General features: G+C 32.6%; 1 protein-coding gene across 1 annotated transcript in view; it reads left to right on the top strand.

Moving 5' to 3' along the window:
• Positions 1 to 23,161, top strand: part of LOC114332109 (cyclic AMP-dependent transcription factor ATF-6 beta) — an 81,269-nt gene that overhangs the window by 41,779 nt on the left and 16,329 nt on the right. Inside the window, exons 3-6 of the mRNA XM_028281836.2 lie at positions 6,632 to 6,765; positions 10,917 to 11,117; positions 16,325 to 16,474; positions 21,749 to 21,975. Of these exons, the coding sequence (XP_028137637.1) occupies positions 6,632 to 6,765; positions 10,917 to 11,117; positions 16,325 to 16,474; positions 21,749 to 21,975 (712 nt within the window). The remainder of the gene's footprint in view (positions 1 to 6,631; positions 6,766 to 10,916; positions 11,118 to 16,324; positions 16,475 to 21,748; positions 21,976 to 23,161) is intronic.

Genomic DNA, 23,161 nt, shown 5'->3' on the forward strand with positions numbered 1-23,161 from the left:
GTCTAATTTCAGTTCTCTTCCACAAAGTACCTTTCTCATTTTATTGAAGTTTGTTCTTGCTTTCTCTATTCGAACTTTGATTTCTTTGGAATAATCGTTTGTGTGATTAATTATTGTGCCAAGATAGTTGTAGTTTTCTACTTGTTCTAAAGTTTTACCTTTAATTGTCAGGCTTTCATCCTTATTTTGGGTTTTTGATATCCTCATAAATTTAGTTTTCTTGATGTTTATTGATAATCCATATTCTTCTCCATACTCAACTATCTTGTTCATTAGCTTTTGGAGGTCTTTAAGGTTGTCTGCTATTATGATAGTATCGTCCGCATATCTAATGTTGTTAATTGGCGTTCCATTTACCTTTATTCCTGCTGTTTTTCTCTCAAGAGCTCTTTTCGTAATTTCTTCAAAGTATGCATTGAATAGTAGTGGTGATAATACACACCCCTGTCGCACTCCTGTTTTAATTTCGAACTCTTCCGATGTGTGTTCGTTAATCCGTATGTGTGCCTGCCGTTTATAATATAGATTTGTTATAATTCGAAGGTCATTGTATTGTAATTGTTTTGCTTTGAGGACGTCCAATAGCTGTTTGTGGCGAACCTAGAATACAAAAATAAAATAGCTGGAAGTAGACGAAGGTAAACAAATCAAAGGAGCAACTAAAGAAGATATAAAAAATAGACGGACAAACAAAAGACTACATACGAAAACTGATCCTGGTACTGTGGGATAAGAACATCAGTATAAAAACAAATGAACAATAAAATAATATGAAAAGAACTATCCTGACATGGGTGTGAAAATTGGATAATAAATAAGAAATAAAAAAAATAGCAACAGAGATGGAATTCTCAAGGAGAAGCTGCAGAGTAACAAGAAGAGATAGAGTAAATAACAAAGATTATGGGAGAAAAGAATAGGAATGAACTCAGATATAAGAAGACTATATAGAATAGAAGAGATTAACCTGGTACATACAGACATGTCAGAAAAGAGCAGAAAAAACGTTGGATAAATAAAATAGCAGAGTGGAGCCCGATAGGAAGATGGAAGAGAGATAGACCCCGAAGATCTTTCAGAGGTCAAAAGAGAGAGAAACAAGTAGAGATAGAATAGATAAAATAAAAAAAATGGGAATGAACGCAGATATAAGTAATAGACTATATAGAACAGAAAATATTAACCTGGTATAGACATGTCAGAAGAGCATAAAAATACCAAAAACGTTGGATAAATAGAATAACAGAGTGGAGCCCGATAGGAAGATGGAAGAGAGGTAGACCCCGAAGATCTTTGAGAGATTAAGTGAACGAACAATGTAAAGAAGAAATCTGTAGGAAGGGGACTGGCAAAACAGAATGAACAGGAGAGAACTGTTGAGTTAAGGAATAATAAGTTAAAGTGAAAGTTGTGGTAATCCCTAGTACATATTATATGCAACATTTAGACCAGTAAGGATCTGCGAAAAAACGGCTATTTTTGGATGTGAGAGGTGGCATTCGGATTTTTGCAGATAAAGTTAGGTGACACCTTCAGTAATAATAATTGACTTATGCTCCTTCTCAAATATGCCCGGAACATTAATAAAAAAATAAAATATTTAAAAATTTCGAAAAACATCGATTTTTTTCTGCTTTCTTTGCTTATAACTTTAAAACGATTCGTTTTGGAACAAAGTCGTAGAGAAATAAAATAAAGATAATTGAATTTTGTATGATAGTAAAAAATGTCTTAAGGTATTACCTTTTCTGCAATATAGCAATAAATACAAAATAAGGGGGCAAAATTAGTCTGTTGTTATTCAGTATTTTTTAACCACTTTGGTAGCACTTAGAACCTTAGTAATTCACTTAGAAAATTCTTTGTAACATACTTAAATCGTATACCAAATTTCATTAAAATCGACCTAATAAATTTTGCATAATAAATTTGCAATCTAAATGTTTTTAAAAAAGTTCAAATTTTTTAAAATCTTTCTGAACAAAAGTAGACCGTTTAGAAGTTGGCTAATTTTTTACATATAAAGAGGTGCTCTACCTATCAAATACACTTTACAGAATTAAAATCAGATTATTTAAGGGGCCCCAGCAATGTTTTAAATTTATAAACAATTTTTTGGCTTATAAACAAATAGTTTTGTTTAATAATAAAAAAATTTATTTTTAGCAATGCAAATAATTAAAACCGGTATAATTTGACTTAAACTTTCAAATGCTGTCAGCAGAATTGCTATTTTATTTTTTAATCAAACGTTATTCGCGGTCAAAAATGGCATTTTCTCGATTTTTTGAAAGTTCCACCGCGTTTATCTCGAAAACTATGCATCCTACGAAAAAACTTGTAAGAACATTTTTTGCTTAGAATTACCCAAGAAATACAAAAAAAAATGTTTTATTTTGCGAAAAATCGATTTTATTTAATTCCTCAAGTTCTTTGTTTATAACAATCGACATCCGGATCAACTGTTACCCAAAAAATTCGTGTTCTACGGGTCAAAATACATAAAAAACTTGGGTAAGTCCATCTAAATAAAGGAGCCCGTAGCACCCCCTCCTGGCCACAGCACTAATTTGTTTATAAGCCAAAAAATTGTTTATAACTTTAAAACATTGCTGAGGCTGCTTAAAAAATCCGATTTCAATTCTGTAAAGTGCATTAGGTAGGTGGAGTACTTCTTTATATGTCAAAAAATTGACAAATCTTTGTATGTTCTAGTTTTTGTTGTGCAAGATTTTAAAAAATTTTAATTTTTTAAAAAAACTTTAGATTGCAAAATTATTATGCAAAATCTAGTAAGTCAATTTTAATGAAATTTGGTGTACGGTTTTAGCACATTACAAAAATTTTGTAAGCGAATTAGGAAGGTTCCAAGTGTAACCTAAGTGATGGAAAATCATTGAATAAGGACAGGCTTGTTTTGCCCCCTTATTTTATATTTATTGCTATTTTGAAGCAAGGGTGATAAATTAAGACATTTTTAACCAATCGCATCTGATAGAAAATTTAATTATCTTTGTTTTATTCTTGTAGGACTTTGTTCTAAAATGAATAGTTTTTAAGTTATAAGCAAAAAAAGTGAAAAAAAAACGAAATTGTTTGAAATTTTTAAATATTTTATTTTTTTTTTTTATTAATGTTCCGGGCATATTTGAGAAGAAGCATAAATCAATTATTATTAACGAAGTTATCACCTAACATTATCCGCAAAAATCTGAATGCCACCTCTCACATTCACCTAAAAACAGATCCTTACTGGTCTAATTTGACTTATTCGTTAATTACAAATTAGATACAAATCTTCAACTTTGTACTCAATTGCAGTTATCAGCTTATTTTTTAAACCATTATTCTATTTTCATTTAAAAATACAATATAACCATTTGAAACTGATAATGTCTAAATTGTTACTTGTTACTATGAAGTGAACGACAGTCGTATATATTACAAGTATATTATTCACGTATAGGTAGATAATGTGAAATAGTATGTTTACCTATTAGGACGTAGCATTGAGAAATAACTGATTAATAATAGATAAAAGTAGTATTTCAAAAGTAATTTGCGAAACGGTGCATGTTGATAGGTACATAAAAAACGGAAAGAGTGATAATACAAAAACCTTGAAACTGTACCGATGATAGTACTATGCTAATATATACATCAGGATTGTACAGAGAAAACGAACGATGAAGTAAAGGGTGTCTTAATCTAAAGAACTTTTGTCATAGTTTCTCTTAAATCAGTGTACACTTCTTGATTTGTTCTGAAGTAACTATGCGAAATATACCTATGACTTACAATTTCTGAATACCTACTATTTAGGCATTAGAGTTGTTATAATATTGTAGTTTAAATCCATATACGAAACTTTATCGCCTTAGACCTGAGGCCTAAGCGACATCTAGGAAGACAGTAGAGCAGATCTTCTTTTCTTGCAATGATTTTTCTATTATATCTATTATTCTATGTATTTGACCAATGTTTACTACTAAAACCAAATTGATCATGTGGTATCCGATTTTTTCGATCTATTATTGGTTTCAGTCTTTTTAATAGAATTTTTTCAAACAATTTTGATATCACCGGGAGTAGTGATATTGATCTGTAGCCTATAAGATGATACTTTGTTAGGAGGTTTTCCTAGTTTCGGGATCATAATAAATTTTGCCACTTTCCAGAGCCTGGTCGCATATCTCAGCCTGAATGAAAATTTATTAGTTTACTATGGCTTTCCGGGGTAACTTCTTTATTATTTCTCCAGTGATCAGATCATATTTTGGAGCTTTTTTGGGGTTAGTCGATATTCACAGGGTCGAGCTTTCGGCGTTGTCTCTGACGTCATCTTCAGGGCTTCCTGGGTCTGTTTCCTGCGTCCCCAGACCTCCTCCATACACTACACTGTTTACTGGTCACCACACAGCAGTGTTGCAGTGACCAGTGCATATTTTCTTTGATCTTTGTTGTAACTTCTTTAGACGATGTTGGGGGTATTCTTTCTTCTGTCTGGACTGGTATTTTCCGTCCTAATTGGAAGAGCATGGATAATAATTGGTCTCTGCAGTCCTAATGTATATATTTTACTAATAATCAATGGCGGATCTACGGGCGGTGGGGAAATCCCCCCCCCCCCCCCAACAAGGTCCAAAATCGATTTTTTGTTTAAATATAAAAATATATTAACTGACATGAAAGTTAAACTACAGACAGACAAATTCATCAAAATTACGAAAATTAAGAGAACTTAATTAGAGAACAGAGTGAGTTTTATGTATTGAAAACGACTTGAACGATTTTTATAGATTTTGGTAGGTAGGGGTTTTTTAATGCGGATGATATTATACTGCTAATTACATTTTTATCAGATCTTCCGTTTTTCTGTAAATCTAACGAACTTTCTTATTTCAAATGGAACATCCTGTATACTTATTTTTTGCGTTTTGTAGTCCTTAAGAAATACTGATTATTTTTCATGTTATATTCCCTATACCTAAATGCCATAATTTCGGAGTTATTGCTACATTTATTTAAAAAAAATTTAAACAAATTATAAGAATAAATTTTTTCGGTCCGGGTAAGACATTATTTTACGTTTTTTGGATCATTGGGAACAAAAAAGGTCTGTTGTAATTTTCTCTAAAGTTGATCGTTTTCGAGTAATAAACAATTTTAGGGCCGGTTGTTCGAACGCTAATCAACAATGATCATTATCAAATAATTATTGTCAATGTCAATTGTTAAAACATAATTAATTACAATTCTGAGACTATAATAAATTAATATAACAATAATTATTAACATAATTAATAATAAATCTCATAATTGTAATTAATTATGTTTTCAGCAACCCAAACAAAGTTGATATTGACAGTTTTGGTGACAGTAATTAAATATTTAATAATGATCATTGTTGATTAGCGTTCGAACAACCGGCCCTAAAACTGAAAAAGATCGAATAATGAGGATTTTCACGGTTCAAAAACACAAGTAAAAAATATAACTTTCGAAATTACGAAGTACCTAAATTCAAGCTCAACTCTTCTTTTAATAGCTTGCCATCAGATTTTTTGGCTCGTTTTATTCTAAAACATTTCTTTTTAATTGTTAATGAATTGCATATGAGAGGACGGGCGATCGGGTTGCATTAACAACTAAAAAACAATGTTTTAAAATGAAACAAGCTCAAATTCGGTAACTGATAAAATAGGGCTTGAACTTGAATTTGGGTACTTCGCAGGTTCAAAAATAATATTTTTATTTGTGTTTTTGAACCTTGAAAATCGTTATTATTTGATTTTTTTTCGGTTTTAACTTGTTTATAACTCGAAAACCATTAATTTAAGAGAAAAATTACAAAGATCTTTTTTGTTCCCAAGGATCCAAACAACCTAAAATAATGTTTACCCGGGCCGAAAAAATTATTTTTATAATTTGTTTAAATAGTTTTTTCAAATAAATGTAGCAATAACTCCTAAATTATGGCATTTAGGTATAGAGAATATAACTTGAGAAATAATCAGTATTTCTTAAGGACTACAAAACGCAAAAATATACAGTTGGTTCCATTTGAAATAAGAAAGTTCATTAGATTTTCAGAAAAACGAAAAATCTGACAACAACGTAATTAGCACTATAATATCGGCCGTATTAGAAATCCCTTACCAACCAAAATCTATAAAAATCGTGCAAGCCCTTTCTGAGGTTATTGAGGGTTTCCATACATAAAACTCACTCTGTATAAGATTAATATTTCAGTCAACGGTATAAGTTATTAAAGTCCATCCCAAACCCTTCTTTCAGTGCATCATAGTTTGTCGAATTTTCTCTATCGTGATTAATATACCTAGAACTGAGAAAATTATGTATTCGTGGACGGATAGTTGCCTACTTTCACAATGTTAAGGGGTAAAATTACAATTATCATTCTAGGTTAGTATATTTCGACATTTTATCGTCGACGCAATGAAAGAAGGGTTTGAGATGAACTATATTTATGTCTTTTATGTAATTTGGGTTTATCTTTTTTACATCGCAAATTTCCCCTCCCAAGGCAAATGTCTAGATCTGCCACTGCTAATAAAATGAATTTTGATCAAATATTCCATTGAATATTAAAAATATATTTTTGTTTCAGGAAAATATTCAGCTAAAAGAAACATTGATACAGTATGAAGTAAACCCGATTAGTAAAGGAAGTAGAAACGTGAAACCCAGTGTATATTTGTATATATGTTTGTTAGTTATAGGCGTAAATTTAAATTTTGTTAGGTAAGTGCTTTATTATTCCATTAATCTTATTTACAGCTTTTCAGCAGTTTTCCTAAATTTAGCCCATTATTTCGTAACTTTTTCATTTTTGTTAAGGTATGCGCACACTTTACGAAACCGGCCGGCAACGGAACGCACAATAACGATCGGCAATTTAATGTTTTTGCGGTTAGTGTGTAACTATTAGTTAGTGTCAGGTGGTGTAATAAATAGAGAGTTACCCTCAATCTCACAAAAACTCAAATTATTGCAAATAATGAATGGGTTGTATGCGTGAGTCCATACTATTGTAGTAAAGAAAAGAGAGACGTTCTCACAAACAATTTATTTTACAACTGACGACCGGTTTAGCTGTCTACACTTTGCACAGCATCTTCAGGTCCCGGTTAAAGTAAAATTAAATGCTACAAACAACAAAAAACCAGTTAGTTAAGTGGTCTGGTTTAAATAAAAATTTAATGATCAAGCCAATATCAAAGTACATATATTTATGCATACACATAAATACCCACATGTACGTACGTATGGTGTGTAACCCTCACTCACATACATGCGCGCATTCGTATGCAGTGGTAACAAAAGTATGTCAAGTATAAGATATATACTTACTTTCCGGTATAAGGGAAGAACAGGGCCGGCGATAACGGGCCTGCAAAGGATGCACTGCAGGCGGGCGCCCTTGTTTGGGGGGCGCCAAAATGAGCTTTTTTCTGCCGGTGCTATACAAAATACTAATTTAACAGAAACCGAAGGGCGCCTATGCTTCTTTTGCAGGCGGGCGCCTTATACCCTAGCGCCGGTACTGGGGAAGAATATAGTATTCTTTTTCTCATGATCATCTTTCAGTGCGTCACAGTTTTTCGATTTCTTTCTAACGTATTAAATTGTATATGACAGAAAAAAAGGCACGTAATTACTTTGGTAATTATTCTAGTTCGGTGATTATTCTAGTTGTCGAAAGATGGCGCCATAATTAAAAAAATAATTTTTTTTAATTAGATAATAATATTACAAATATAATCTGTATAATTTATAAGACTATACAAATCAAAGAAAATACCATTTTATAAATGCAAGAAACACATTTGATTTGTTTTTATTCCAAATTGAAAATAAAAAGTGACAACTGTCAGATTTAACTAAAATGTCATGTTAGAATAAATGTCATAAATGTGTATTATCAGGGACTCACTCACGGACTTACCCTTTTTCCTATCATTTGTTACGCACTGAAAAATGATCATGAAAATGACAATAGTATTCAATATCATACTTTTCAATATCACATAGTCAAGTGTATAGGTAATGCAGTAGGGGATATTAAGTTTATTGTAATATAAAGTTATAATTATCTGTAGAGCAATGAAACTTTAAGGAATATAACTATAAAATTTAATATCACCTACTGCATTACCTATACACTTGACTTTAATTCTGAATTTAGCTAAGTATTAATGATTTTATTGATTGACACTTTTAATATAATAATTTTAGCAAATTACTAATTTTTCAAACAAATCAAACAAATTTTCACAATCAGATCACAACTATTGCATATCCGACCAATCTTGTCTAAAAAATTGCACATCCCATTTTACATCTATAAGTTCTTGAACATCCTGAACAACATCTAATAATCCTATATAAATAAAATCTACACAATTAATTAAAAATAACATCACTTTATATATAACTAACAATTTTTCGTTTTTCTCGGTTTAATGTCGTGTTTTCTTACTAATCCCCTCAAGATCCTGCCAATGTTTTGTTAATATATTACATTCAAATCTATCCCTCTACCAACCCTCCCTTTAGCAAAGTGCAGAGAAAAAGTATGATATTGAATACTACTATATTCTTCCCTTATACCGGAAAGTAAGTATATATTTTAATGTTGTTCTGAAGCTATTTTCCTATTTGGGCTTCGAAACGTTAATAAAATCATTTTTTGGTAAAATTGTGGCTTATTCCTATTAAAAATAGTTAAGTATATATCTTATACAGTATGTCCCTGTAAGTTGTATCCATATGGAAAACTTTTTTATTATTAATTTTACGAAAAAAAGTTATTCTTCATAAAAAACTCTGCATGGTCCAAAACCCAAGATTCAACCATCAGATATCAAATTTTATGAATGTTATACGAGGTATGTGAAAAAGTTTGAATTTCACTCAAAAGTAAAGTAGCTTTATTATTCACAATATTGAAAATTGCTAATATGAAAAGTTGTTTGGAATTAAAAACTATATTCTAGTATGCAATTACATCCTTCTAATTGAAAAAAAAATCTTTTTGAATAATTATGGATAACTAAATTTTCAGTTATGTATTTCAATTCTGATAACTCTTTTATTATTCATTTTACGAAAAAAAGTGATTCTTAATAAAAAGTTCTGGATGGTCTAAAACATAACCACCTTATATCAAATTTTATCAATGTTATACGAGGTATGTCAAAAAAGATAAATTTAGATCGAAAGGAAAGTACCTTTATAGTTCAGAATATTTTAATTAGAAGGATGTAATTACATACTGAAACTTTTCCATATGGATACAACTTACAGGGACATAGTGTACTTGACATACTTTTGTTACCACTGCATATGAATGCGTGCATGTATGTGAGTGTGAGGGTTACACACCATACGTACGTACATGTGGGTATGTATGTGTATGCATAAATATATTATGTACTTTGATATTGGCTTGATCATTAACTTTTGATTTAACCCAGACCACTTAACTAACTCTGTTTTTTTTTGTTGTTTGTAGCATTTAATTTTACTTTAACCGGGACCTGAAGATGCTGTGCAAAGTGTAGACAGCGAAACCGGTCGTCAGTTGTAAAATAAATTGTTTGTGAGAACGTCTCTCTTTTCTTTACTACAATCAAATTATTGCCTTCAGACATCCTAATAGCCCCAATTACTAGGGGGCTAGGATAGCCCTCCAGGGTGAAAGGCTCGAATTCCGTTTATCGGTTGACTATTTGGAAGTTCACTTTAGCAGGACTCTCAACTGGAGCACTGTTGTCAAAAACACCTTAGACAAGGTAAGGAAGAGAGCCAGTCTCCTTGGAGCGCTATCTGGAAGGTTTGGAGGCACATCTAGAAAAACTCTCCTACAACACATAATATAAGACTTACATAAGACCTATCATCGAATACATAGCGTGTCTCTACACTTCACTTAAAACAAATGTCAGTAAACGCATTGCTTCTACAGAGCGTAGAATTCTTAGGAAGTGCCTCAGAAAGCATTGGTGGTAATACCCGTCGGTATTGGTACATCCACTCGCCAAAATCCCCCCAATTCAGGAGAGAATCCGTTCTCTCGGCAATAAGTACGTACAACGTACAATTGGCGGCTCTAACACCAGAGCCAAAAACCTCCTAAAAACGCCTTGCAATAGCCGCGGAAATAGACTCACCAGGATACCCAAGAATAAAGTTCCATTTCCTCCAGCCAATCTTCTACAATTGGCCAGAAACGAAATTCCTGATGAGTACTATGACATACTAGAGCAGATCCCCCTAATATATCGCAGTTAATCATAAGCTGCATCCCTAAACGCTAAATTCAAGAGCCGTTCCAATAAAATAAGTAACAGTTATCTTCGCTGGTCTGGCTAAATGGTTGCTCACAATACTTTCACTTTCTCCTTAGCTTCTGCGCTAACATAACAGTAACATCCAACCACCTTCTAAGGCCCCCGCTCCACTATCAGTTTTGCTTCTCCACTTGCGTTTACTCTTAAATGCCTCATACCACGCTCCTGAAAGGGAGACCCCATACCCTGAAGAGGCCTAGGCCTAAACGGGGATAAAACAACTTGTCTTGTTATTGTGTAGCGTTGCGTTACCTAATGACTCATTCTGAAGTACCATTGGTTATGAAAGAAGGTATATACCTACTCACAATATTAGTTAGTTTATTGTTGGGAAAAGTTGGGCCCAACTCTTTACCAACGATAAACTATTTAAGATTGTGAATATAGACCTTTTTTCATAAACAATAGTATCATGGACTTTTCATCACTTTCATCCTGAAATATTGATAAAATTTGAAATAAAGTAGCAAATTTAGAAATATTTTGGTGAATTTTATTCAACTTAACAGTTTTTAGTAATTATACTATGTATTTTTTTAGGAACCCTTTTAGTACAAAAACAGAAGTTGAGTTAGTTCGTTCTAATATACCTAGGTTAACAGACCACCACGGAAGAGGTTTGTTATGGACAGAAGAAAACGATGCAAACGAGAACAAAACCTCTCCCTTTTCACCGTTTTTTATGTGTCCTGCCACGATAAACCAGACAGAAAGTGCTAGATTAGTTTTAGAACTAGAAAGGTAAGAATAAAACACTGGAAAACTTTTGTTTTCAACCCTGTAGATTTTTTTTGTTTTTTTTTAAACTCTGTAGATTTAAGTAATTATTGTATAGGGTGAGGCAGATAACTGGCCTATTAGAAATATCTCGAGAACTAAAGGCAACAGAATCATGAAAATTGGAATAAAGGGGTTTTGTGGGATGATCTTTTAAATGAAAATTTTTTCATCTCTTTGCAACTTCCGGTTATACCGGAAGTTGGTTATAACTTGGTTTTTTTAAATGGGACACCCTGTATATTTTTACATTTTTTGATTCCTCTCAATATCTTCTTTCTTAAAATATGAGATTTTGTAATATTATACAGGGTATTTTAAAAGATATTTACGTTTTCTTATTAATTTCGTAGCAACATTCACACCCTGTAGAATTGTAATAGATTGACATTAAAAACTCTGCTTACGTTCAAGTGATTTTTAATATAGTCTATTATTGTTAAGAATCATTAGTATAGCTAATTTTGAAATTTTAGTATACAGGGTTGGTCGAAACTCAAAATGAAAATTTTTTCTGAGTTTTCTTAAATAGAACACCCTGTATTTTAGTATTGTAATGAAATTATATTTCATAGTACTTTTTTATTTTATAAGTATTCCCTATACCTAACTGCTTTAATTTGTGAGTTATTGGTGATTCAAGCTAAACATTAATTGTAACAAAAAATACGTGAAATTTTATTAGGTTGACCGTGAAAATATTCAATCACAAATAATTTTTCAGACATAAATACATATTAATCCAGAATGATCCTTAAAATTACCAATAATGGTTTAGCTATCAAATTACCTACGTAGTTAAGATTGTTAGGTATAGGGAATGCTTAAGAAATAAACAAGTACCATAAAATATCATTTCAGTACAATACTAAAATACAGGGTGTTCCATTTAATAAAACTCAGAAAATACTCATTCCGAGTTTCGACCAACCCTGTATACTAAAATTTTTTTAGCTATACTAATGATTCTTAACAATAATAGACTATATTAGAAATCATTTGAACGTAAGTAGAGTTTTAGTTGTCAAACTACTACAATTCTACAGGGTGTGAATATTGCTACGAAATTAATAAAAAAACGTAATTATCTTTTAAAATACCCTGTATAACATTACAAATCCTCATATTTTAAGAAAGAAGACATCGAAGAGAATCCAAAAATGTAAAAATATACAGGGTGTCCCATTTAAAAAACGAAGTAATAAGCAACTTCCGGTATAACCGGAAGTTGCAAAGAGATGAAAATATTTTCATTTAATAGATAAACCTTCAAAACCCCTGCATTCCAATTTTCATGATTCTGTTGCCTTTAGTTCTCGAGATATTTCTAATAGGCCAGTTATCTGCCTCACCCTGTATATAATTATAGGTCTGTATCCCGCGTATGAAAAAAAAGTTGATTAATAGCAAGCTGAAAATTTGTTAATAGCTTTAGGGTGTCTAGTCGGACAAACTTTGATAATATAGGAACACTGGAACAGGGGAAGTTTTAATTGTGGAACAGGTTAAAAATTTAGAACGGCCATACCACGAAAACGGCACATATATTTTGTCCAACAGAACAGACTTAAACTCTTCGAACAGAGATTAAACTCTCATGCAAAAATCAGACTGCTATTTATCACCAAATGGGCGTTTTAATGAGAGGAACATGTAGAATATGTCAAATTACAGGAATTATGACAGGTGATAAATAGCAGTCTGATTTTTGCATGAGAGTTTAATCTCTGTTCGGAGAGTTTAAGTCTGTTCGGAGAGTTTAAGTCTGTTCTGTCGGACAAAATAAATGTGCAGTTTTCGTGGTCTGACCGTTCCAAATTTTTAACCTGTTCCACAATTAAAACTGCCCCTGTTCCAGTGTTCCCATGTATCAAAGTTTATCCGACTAGACACCCTGAAGCTATTAACAAATTTTCAGCTTGCTATTAATCAACTTTTTTTCATACGCGGGATCCAGACCTATTATAATTGAAAAAGAAAAGAACAAGAAAAAAGAGAAAATAAAAAGCAAAAAAAAGAGAAGAAAGGCAAAAAAAAACAAAAAAAAAAAGAAAAAAAAACTAAGAAGGTGCAAACCTCCGAAATGTTGAATCGGGTTTACGTCTTAGCCTATTACGTCTTAGCGTCTAGATTTTGTTCTATTTCTCTTTTAAATTCAAATGACTATAGAGTGAATTAATCTAAGATAAGTATTGGTCAAGTTTCCTGTTAGTTCATGTAAAGCAAACCAGTATATCATCCACGTATCTCCACCAACATAAAAACGGGATGTTTTGAAATATTTGTTTCTGAATGATCCATAAAAATATCTGATAGCAATATTTGTGTATTATTAAATAGATTATTAAATTCAAAGTCCAGATTTTTGCAAATTTCTGTGTCGTTGCTCTGAAAACGGAAACGACGAATAAACTCTTTTATTTTATATTTTTGTGTATACGTTTTTGTGTTGGCATTAACATTGACAGTAAACAACAATAAATAAATTCCAAAATATCTAATTATATTTCCATCATTATGAATGCACAGTTGAACAACAATTAAATATTTTATAATTATACTAGTCGGTAATATTATATGCCATAGAATAGATAGAGTATTTAAATATATGTTCGAAAATTGCTAAATGTCGCCTTGAGTATATATTACCAATATTTTTGTTTTATTGAAAACGATAAAATAATTTATGTTGCCTGTACTGTGATTGAACAACCGCTTTTAACACTGAAAATTGAAAACGGTCACTACGAATGCCATAGAATTCCATTTGGACTTAAAATGGCCCCAGCTACATTCCAGAGAGTAATGGATAACATTGAAAGGCATACAAAACGAAAGATGCCTTATTTACCACCTCGATGCCAAATATCATTCTGAGAACCTTTCTTTAAAATACCAACAACTTATTTATTTCCCGCTGATTTAAAGTCCATGTTTCACTTCCATGTGTGACAACTGCACGAATAATTGACATCTACAGTCTAAATTTAGATTGTCTTTTTAACAGCTTAGATCTTAATAATGATGATAAGGAGTATAATGCTCTATTCCCTGCAGCTATCCTTGCTGAGTGAGACATCTTTTTCTATGTAGTTGCTATCTGCCATCTGTGATTACCGCCCCTAGATATTTAAACTCTTTTACTACTTCGAAGTTGTGGTCATTAATAGTTATGTTCTGCCTAACTCTTGGTCTTGGATTTTTGGTTACTAGCATATATTACATCTTCTCTTCATTTATTCGAAGACCCCCATACTACTTGTTTCCTCCTTGAGTTGTGAAAATTCCTCTCTCACGTATCGTGTAGAATGATCGACTGCATCTAGACCATCAGCAAAGGCCAACAATAGTTTTGATTCTCGATTTGCAAATCCTCATGTCAGCTCAGACGATATTTTACTTATTGCATATTCTAAAGTGTATTATCCAAATGTACTACTTTTTGCTGTTGTATTAAATTATCTAACACATTACAACTGTGTGATAACAAATGATAAAACAGTATTACGTTTTGCACGACTAAATAGCCACAACTATCTTTGTGATAAAATAAGAATATGTTATGCAATCCACTTATAATCTACAGGATGTTTATAATCAAAAAACCAAAAATCACAACTTGTAAGAAATGTGGCGGAGATAAAAAACATAAATGAATTGCAAAATAATAATTCGCTAAGTAGTGAATATAGTAAAATGCTACATTCGATCCGGCGAATCTTTGCAGACACGCCATCATTAAATTTATACAAGGTCAATAAATAGGTTTAAAGGAAACATAAATATGTTGTCGATGTGGGAATAAGGATATCAGGATATGTCAAAATAAAATAGATTAAAATATAATGTAGCGCTTAGAATATTATTCTAAATCTAACCTTTGTGTGTTACCTTATATAAAATTTTCTCCTAAAGCAGGATAATGGTCGGTTGCACATATTCAGAGTAACAATGCAATATTTTACAGACGTTGGTATTCGGGCACTAGCCTGGCCTCCCTGGCCTCCTAGGTATACCTGGACTCCTTGATATACACTGCCCCACTAAGTTAACCGAACACTAAGTATCTAATGTCTTAACCCCTTCGGTACGGTGATGCACCCGTGTGCATCATGGTTGACTACCCGCTCAGTACGGTGATGCACACGGGTGCATCATGAGTTTTTGTTCGCCATAAGGCGGTGCCACCATCTTCATCATATTTCAGGTATTTTTGTTCGGTCCGAATTACCTTATTCAAATCTAAAAGTGGGGAAACGACGCCCAAAAGTGGGTGATGTCCAGAAGGAGATTAGATTTAGTTAATTTGATGGTGATAGGGTTGTTTTCATGTTTGACTGATGGGATTGTGTGGGAGGTGCAAGTACTGTGCTGCTGTTTACAACTTACCTTACTATCCCTTGCAAGATAATTCCGATGGAATTTCCCAGATTATGAGACTGGGACGATATCGAGCACAAAATAATCTGGGGAATTCCATCCGAATTATCTTGTTTATCTTTTTTAACAATTTTTGTTTAAAATGTTATTTTATGGATAAAATTTAATTTAACTCGCATACTATGTAGAATAATAAATTTAATAAAAATAATTGATGGATTCGACCGTTACTTGATGGAAGTTCATTTTATCTCACAATAAAACACTGAAAAAACGTTTGTTTTCTATACTTCCACAAAATTTATTACAACTATGTTATTACTACAGCTGTTTCGGCAAAGTGCCTTTCTCAAGTGATATATTTTACAATGTGTTTGCCTTTTTAAGTCTTTAACTGAAGAGGTTGAGGAGTGGGGAGCTGAGGAGTGAGGAGCTAATAACATAGTTGTAATAAATTTTGTGGAAGTATAGAAAACAAACGTTTTTTCAGTGTTTTATTGTTAATAAAAATAGTTTTACTTCTAAAATTAGTGTTATTATTACATTAACTTTAATTAGTTGTAGTGTGATACTGTATTTTAACCGACCGCGCGAAGCCGCTCGGTAAACGCTCGAATCCGTATATAGGAGCCGACTTGCCGAATGACGGTCCGGCTCGAAGGGGTTAAATAATAGTAAAATACCACAAATGATAATTTGGAATAAAGATTTCTACAATTATTATATTATTTTACATATTTACTGTTTCGTCTTAAAATAAAAAAATGTACATTAAATATTGTGTTTTTTAGGTGGATAGGTAAACCAGCCGATCTTTCAACAAAAGTTACTTTAGATTTAAATGCATCAGTTCCTATAAACTCAACAGGGAATACAAAGAAAGCACGCCCTAAGAGGAAGAAGAAATACAGGCTAGATAGCTCTTTAACGTCTTACAAAAGGTAATATTTTCAAATAAAAGGTATTACTTCTATTTGTTTAGTTAGTTTAAAATTATAGCTACTTTTACCATTAATGCTGCTCTGAAAATGCCTTTGATGTACATCCGTACCACTCTCTCAGGTTGCGCAGCCACGATATTCTGCGTCTCACTATGCTTCTCATTCCTTGGATCTTTCCCTGCTTGATCAGTTGGAGCAAGTTGCATCTCTCTCCACATGTAATATGTCCGAGATATTCAAATTTTCTTGTTTTGACTGTATTCAAAATTTCCATTTCTTTATTCATTCTTCTCAGAACATCTTTGTTTGACATGTTCTGACTACGATATTTTCAGAACTCTTCTATACACCGACAACTCGAATGATTCCAGTTTTTTCATTGATGTCGCATTCAAGGTCCAAGCTTCCATTCCTTGAAACAAAGTCTGTAACAATTAGAAATGGGGTGGAAGAAGAGTTCTAGTAGGATGAATACTATTTCTTAAATAGAAAGGGGTCTGGAATTTAATTAGGGGATATTTCTAAAAGCTACTTGCTGCGGCAGCTCATGGTTGTGCGGTGGCAGGTCATAGGTTCGTTTAAGGAACTAGGGAGTATCAACTACTATTACCAAATGAGATAAGAGTACTTACACAGATATCCTAGGGTGTTTACATAAAAATGATCCTGGATATATTTTGTTTGAGGGCGCCTTACCAGGAGTTTCTTTTTATACAATCCAATATTTTCTTAATATGTATACTCTAAAATACTTTTAAATGTGTGGTTAAAATTTTGCTAATAGGTAATTATAAATAAACAGGACAAATAAAATTACATATTTATTAAAAACTTTTCCTGTCAAACAACAAAACAAATATTAGATTTTATAGGTTACATTGGCGATATTTACCTGTGACTAAAATATATCTACTTTCTATAAAATAGATATGGTGCACCAAAAAATAAGCAAATTTATTGTTTATTGACTTGATATCTGACACATTTAAAATATAGCATTTATATTATTAAAAAGAAAAAATGTTTATTTTTACTGAAACTTGAAAATAACAACTGTCAGTTACGTCACTTGTCAAATATCATTCCAAAAATATTTATGTCTCAATTAATTTTTATATGGTTAAATCACAATTTTGATTTAACAATCATTTTTATAATGATGGAAGCAAATATCTTTCTGATGCAATCAAAAGTTTACTTGTTATATTTTTATTTTTAAATACAAAAAAAAAATTATTTATATTTATCAAAAAAATTACTTTAATCTTTGAATCTAAATTTTTAATTAAAATAGTCACTATACCTTAAACTTTGAAAATATTCATCTGTCACAACATTACTTCACCATCGGAAAGTTTTGACAGATCACTCATACGTCACCATACGTCACTCGACGGACGACTGGAAAATTCCACTGGTATGGTGGATATGTAGGTATTATACCATAACAAACAGGAAAATGCTAATTTACCTCTAGTTTTCTAATCCAGGAAACTTAGGTTTAATCCATTACCATGTAACCATAACCAATATTATTATAACCAGCTATAAAGGTTTCATAATAGCTCACCGGCTTCATAAAGGACTAAATACGCCATACCATAAGTTTACAAAGCGTATAAACCAAAAATTCACTAACCAACAGAACTGCTACACTATTAAACGATCAAACCATTAATTATCTTCACCAAAAGAACTTTAATATATCCCAAATTTAACTTGGAAATTCTTTTGTGGAACAAAAATATGCCGGTTAGAATCTAACTTTTTGACATGTTTATCGGTCAAAAACTATTTTGAGACTCCGCGTTCTTTGCAATACAATATAAATCTTCCCATCGATGTCGAACTAAACTTCGGGTTTTCGTTCGTCGCAGCCAATCACGACTCACGATTTTTACTTGACATTTGAATAGGCCAATGATTGCTTTATGATTCAGTCATAATTCTAGTATATTCTATGACAAATACGTAGTTTTAGCTACAAGAAGAAGGCTTGGAAAATTACTTGGATTTTCAAAACACGCATTTCTTCTAAGAATATAACAGCTTATTTAATATTGTGAAACAGTTCAGGGGCGGTTTAGAAATTTTTATTCGACTTGAATTTCTATAAAGAACTGACAAAAATATTTGGATTTACTTAGAAAAGGATTGTAAAAACTATATAAATTAATATATTTATATTTCCGCTGGTTTTATAAATGTTATAAGTCAAGAAACATCGCCCAACCTAACTCTTAGCTTCAACTTCATATCATTTGTACAGAGCAATCTTCTCATTTTGTTGAAATTTGCTCTAGTTGAAGTTATACTTCTTTAGGCACGAGGGTGAATTTTTGCATTCCCTGACGCATGCGCACACCGACAGTATGGTATTAGTCGCTACATCTTTTAAGTTATGTGAAAAGAGTATATTATTAGTGTTTTTAGTAAATATATTTATTATAATTTTTATGTCTGTGGATTTGTCTTCCTCCTAATAAGTATTATTGAAAATGTTTATTTTCAATTAATGTATCTGTCACCGAGATTGTAATTATGTCCGAGAAATGATCGCCTGAATACAAAAGCGGTGGTAGCTGATCGGTAGAGCATTCGCCTAAAGATCGAGAGGTCCCCTGTTCAAATCCGGACAAAGTCATTTTTTTCTGTTCTTTCTAAAATTAGTTTAATATTTAAATACTATACAAAAAAACTGTTTAAAGTAGATAGGTATAATAGGTTTGTTAGTAGAACGATCAGCAACCGTTGCCAACCGTCAGACGCAAGCGCGTTCGTAGTCTACGAACTCGAACTGTTAACTGCGCAGCGCTAACTGTTAACTGCGCATGCGTCTGATGGTTGGCAACGGTTGCTGATCGATTGGATCGTACTACGAACAAACCTATTGATTTCGTTGAAATCATAATATGAAGTTAGATTATATTATAATAAAAGTATAACTTCTTACGTGCGTACAAAGTACACACACATTTTTTTGAAATTTGCTCTAGCCTTTTCTATTTTGATTTTGATTTCCTGGAAGTAATCATTTCTTCTTCTTCTTAAAGTGCCGTCTCCTCAATGGAGGTTGGCTACTACAACTGCAAACTCTTCTCTCTGTCTTCAGCTGTTCTTATTAGCTATTCAAAATTTAGCCCTGTCCATTGTCGGATGTTTCTGAGCCATGATAGTTTTTTCCTTCCTAGTCCTCTCCTTCCCTCGATCTTTCTTTCACTATTAGTTGAGCATATTTGGTACTTATTATTTCTCAGTATGTGGCTTGGGTATTACGTTTTTCTAACTTTCACTGTGCTGAAAAGTTATCTTGACTTGCCTATTCTATGCAGCACTTCTTCGTTTGAGGTATGCGATGTCCACGAAATTTTGAGAATTTTCCGGTAGATTCACATTTCAAAGGCCTCCAACTTATTTACGGTTGGTGTTTTAAGGGTCCATGTCTCAACTGCATAGAGAAGAGTCGACCAGACGTAGCATTTGGATAAACGTAGTCGAATTTCGAGTTTTATTCGAGAATCACAAAGCAGTTTTTTGATTTTTTCAAAAGATTTTCTGGCCTGCTCTATTCTCGATCTTATTTCTAGATCAGGATCTAGGCTGCTATCGATCCAACATTCCAAGTACTTAAATCTATTGACTTGTTCTAAAATGAATTGACATCACTTTTATTTTTTTAATGTTTATTTTCATACCAAATTGCTCACAGGTCGAGTTGGTCTTGTCGATGAGTCGTTGTAGACCCAAGTCGGAATCCGTAATCAACACCGTATCATCGGCGTATCTGATGCTGTTGATATTTACCCCATTCACCTTGACTCCATCCTTGGAGTTCCCCAGTGCCTCTAAATAGAAACTCGGAGTAAAGATTAAACAGCAGAGGCGAGAGAACACATCCCTGTCTAACTCCCCTCCTAATTTCTACTTCTGCGGATGTGGAACCTTCGATCCCAACTCTGGCGTTTTGGTTCCAGTACAAGTTCTTTAATAAATTGATGTTTTTTCCATCTAAACCGACTTCTTGCCAACGTTTAGAAAACAGTTTAGAAAAATTAGCTTGTTATCAAAAAATTAATAAAATTAAATTTGAATGTTTACGTCAAATTTTACGTTGTCAAAACGTAGTTCAACTCAAGCCGACAGTGGCGCTAGTAGCAACGTACTTCCAGATTTCTGTGGGAGTTGGATGTATTACAGTCTAATGTATTTGATATAATACCTAGACTGCGCGCTGCCATCTAAAACTAAGTGGCGATTGCGACTAGAAAAAGAGACTATCAGGTGGGAAGTCGCTTTCTAATCGGAGGAGTTCATCCAATCGGCCTCAGTGGGGAAGTGACGTGATCGGTAAACCCAACGTCATTGGATTAACCCCGTCGATTAGAAAGAGACTTCCCACCTAATAGGCTCATTTATCTCTGTCGCAATCGTCACCCATTTTAAGATAGCAGCGCGCAGTCTAGATAGTAAATATGTCTACGTAAAAAATGGACCTGTTTTGCAAAAGCCTCAACTATGCCTGTGAATTTTTTGAAATTTTAAAATAAATTGCGTCCCACCCAAAAAAAATAAAAACGAAAAAATGACGTTTTGGATAAAGGAAGGATAAAATTGAGCTGTGTCTTATTTTTTAATCACATAGAACGTAAAAAAAATGAAAAAAAGTGAATTTTGATATTGAGGGCATTTCGTCTATCTTAACGGGAGGTACCCTTCATATAGATAGAACTGAATATTTATTAAATATCGTTTGAATTGTTACAAAACTGACTCTTCTCTTCTATGTTCTTTTAGGCACTAATGTTTAATTTTAGTTGTCTTTATTTATTTTTAATAACTTACAACTAAACAAATGAAAAACACTGAATTTATATCTTTTATTTTACAAACTACGATATCTAATTTATTTATTACACCAAAACTAATAATTTATTTAAATAATTAGAAATTCAAAAATACCGCGCCCGATACATATCAAAATACACAGACGTATTCAAATTCACAACTAACTACTAATTTCAAAATCCCTCTTATTTATACAATGCTTAATTATCTCGAATACAAAAGAATTATCCAGAAAAAGGTATGTAAACAACTCGGTCGAGATCTTTCTTTAAATTAGGGTCCCTCATAAATCAATCAACCACATAAATCATTGTATAAAAAAAGGTTCTTGGTTAACATCTTCGACGTCTGTTAGGCAGGGAGCTGAAAACAGTTGGGTGACATAATTATGTCACAGAATACATAACCAACATATTTATTTCTTTATAGGTATAAACATTACCGACACGATGACGATTCGCCTAAAAATGAAATTCAGGTGTTTTCTGTAAGACCCGAACAGCTATATTCAGATTTCTTCGAGGCGATTAACAGACAAGATGATACGTTTTACGTAGTGTCGTTCACGGATCAACATATGCTTTTACCTGCGCTACATCACAACAAAACAAGGAGACCAAAAATGTCGTTAATAATGCCATCTATGTTACCAAATAGTAAGTACACATTTTCCGTAAAATTTTTTGTTGTGAATATTGTTACACAGCTTTAAAATCAATTTATTTAAACTCCAATTTGTTTACAATACGTGGCTATAATACAACACGATGACAACAATATACTTCTTCTTCTTCTTCTTCTTATTGACTGGTTTTACAATTCGGGGTGAGTCTTTGCAGCATTCACTATAGCCATCCATCTTCCACGATCTTGCGTTTTCATTTCCCATTATTGTAGCTCAATCCTAAATAAATCGGCTTCAACATAATCCTTCCATCTTTTTCTGGGACTGCCTACTGATCTTCTACCGTCTGGTCTCTCAAAAAATACTGTCGTTAACACATCATGTCTTCCTATGATCTTACCACATGACCTGCCTATCTTATCCGGTGATCCTTTCTCCACTCTCCTTTCAATTCATCTCTTTGAGGGTCAAATATCATTCTGAGAACCTTCCTTTCAAATCTTCTTCTTCTTAAAGTTCCCTCTCCTATCGGAGGTTGGATATCATAATGGCTATGGTCACTTTGTTGGCTGCTGCTCTGAACAGTTGTAATGAACTACAGTTAAACCATTCTCTAAGGTTCCTCAGCCAGGAGATGCGTCTTCTTCCTTGGATCTTTCCTTCAATAATAATTCTCAGCAACTCATATTTTTCTCCTCTGGTAATGTGACACAAATATTCCAGTTTTCTAGTTTTTATACTGTTCATAATTTCTAACTCCTTATTTAAACGTCGTAGCGCTCGACATTGGTAATCCTTTGAACCCACTGAATTTTCAATATTCTTCTGTAACACCACATTTCGAACGCTTCTATTTTTCTTATGTGTTGTCTCTTCAATGTCTAAGCTTCCATTCCGTATAGTAATATAGAAAATATGAAGCATCTTAGAGCCCTCAATCTGAGAGGCAACTGAAGGTCTTTGTTTGTAAGCAGTGTCTTCATTTTTATAAATGCTTGCCTTGCAGTTTCAATTCGGACTTTAATTTCTTTGCCTTGGTCATTTTTGTCATCAACCCAGGTTCCCAGATATTTGTATATCTTAACTTTTCTATTTGGGTTTGCTCTATCATTAACTTTTCATTCCAGGTTGTGTTTTTGAGACAATCATAAATTTAGTTTTTTTCTTGTTTATTTTTAGTCCGTATCGAATGAAATAATCGTTAATTCTATTTAGCA

This window comes from Diabrotica virgifera, chromosome 2, assembly GCF_917563875.1.
Source record: "Diabrotica virgifera virgifera chromosome 2, PGI_DIABVI_V3a".
In the NCBI taxonomy this organism is placed as follows: domain Eukaryota; kingdom Metazoa; phylum Arthropoda; class Insecta; order Coleoptera; family Chrysomelidae; genus Diabrotica; species Diabrotica virgifera.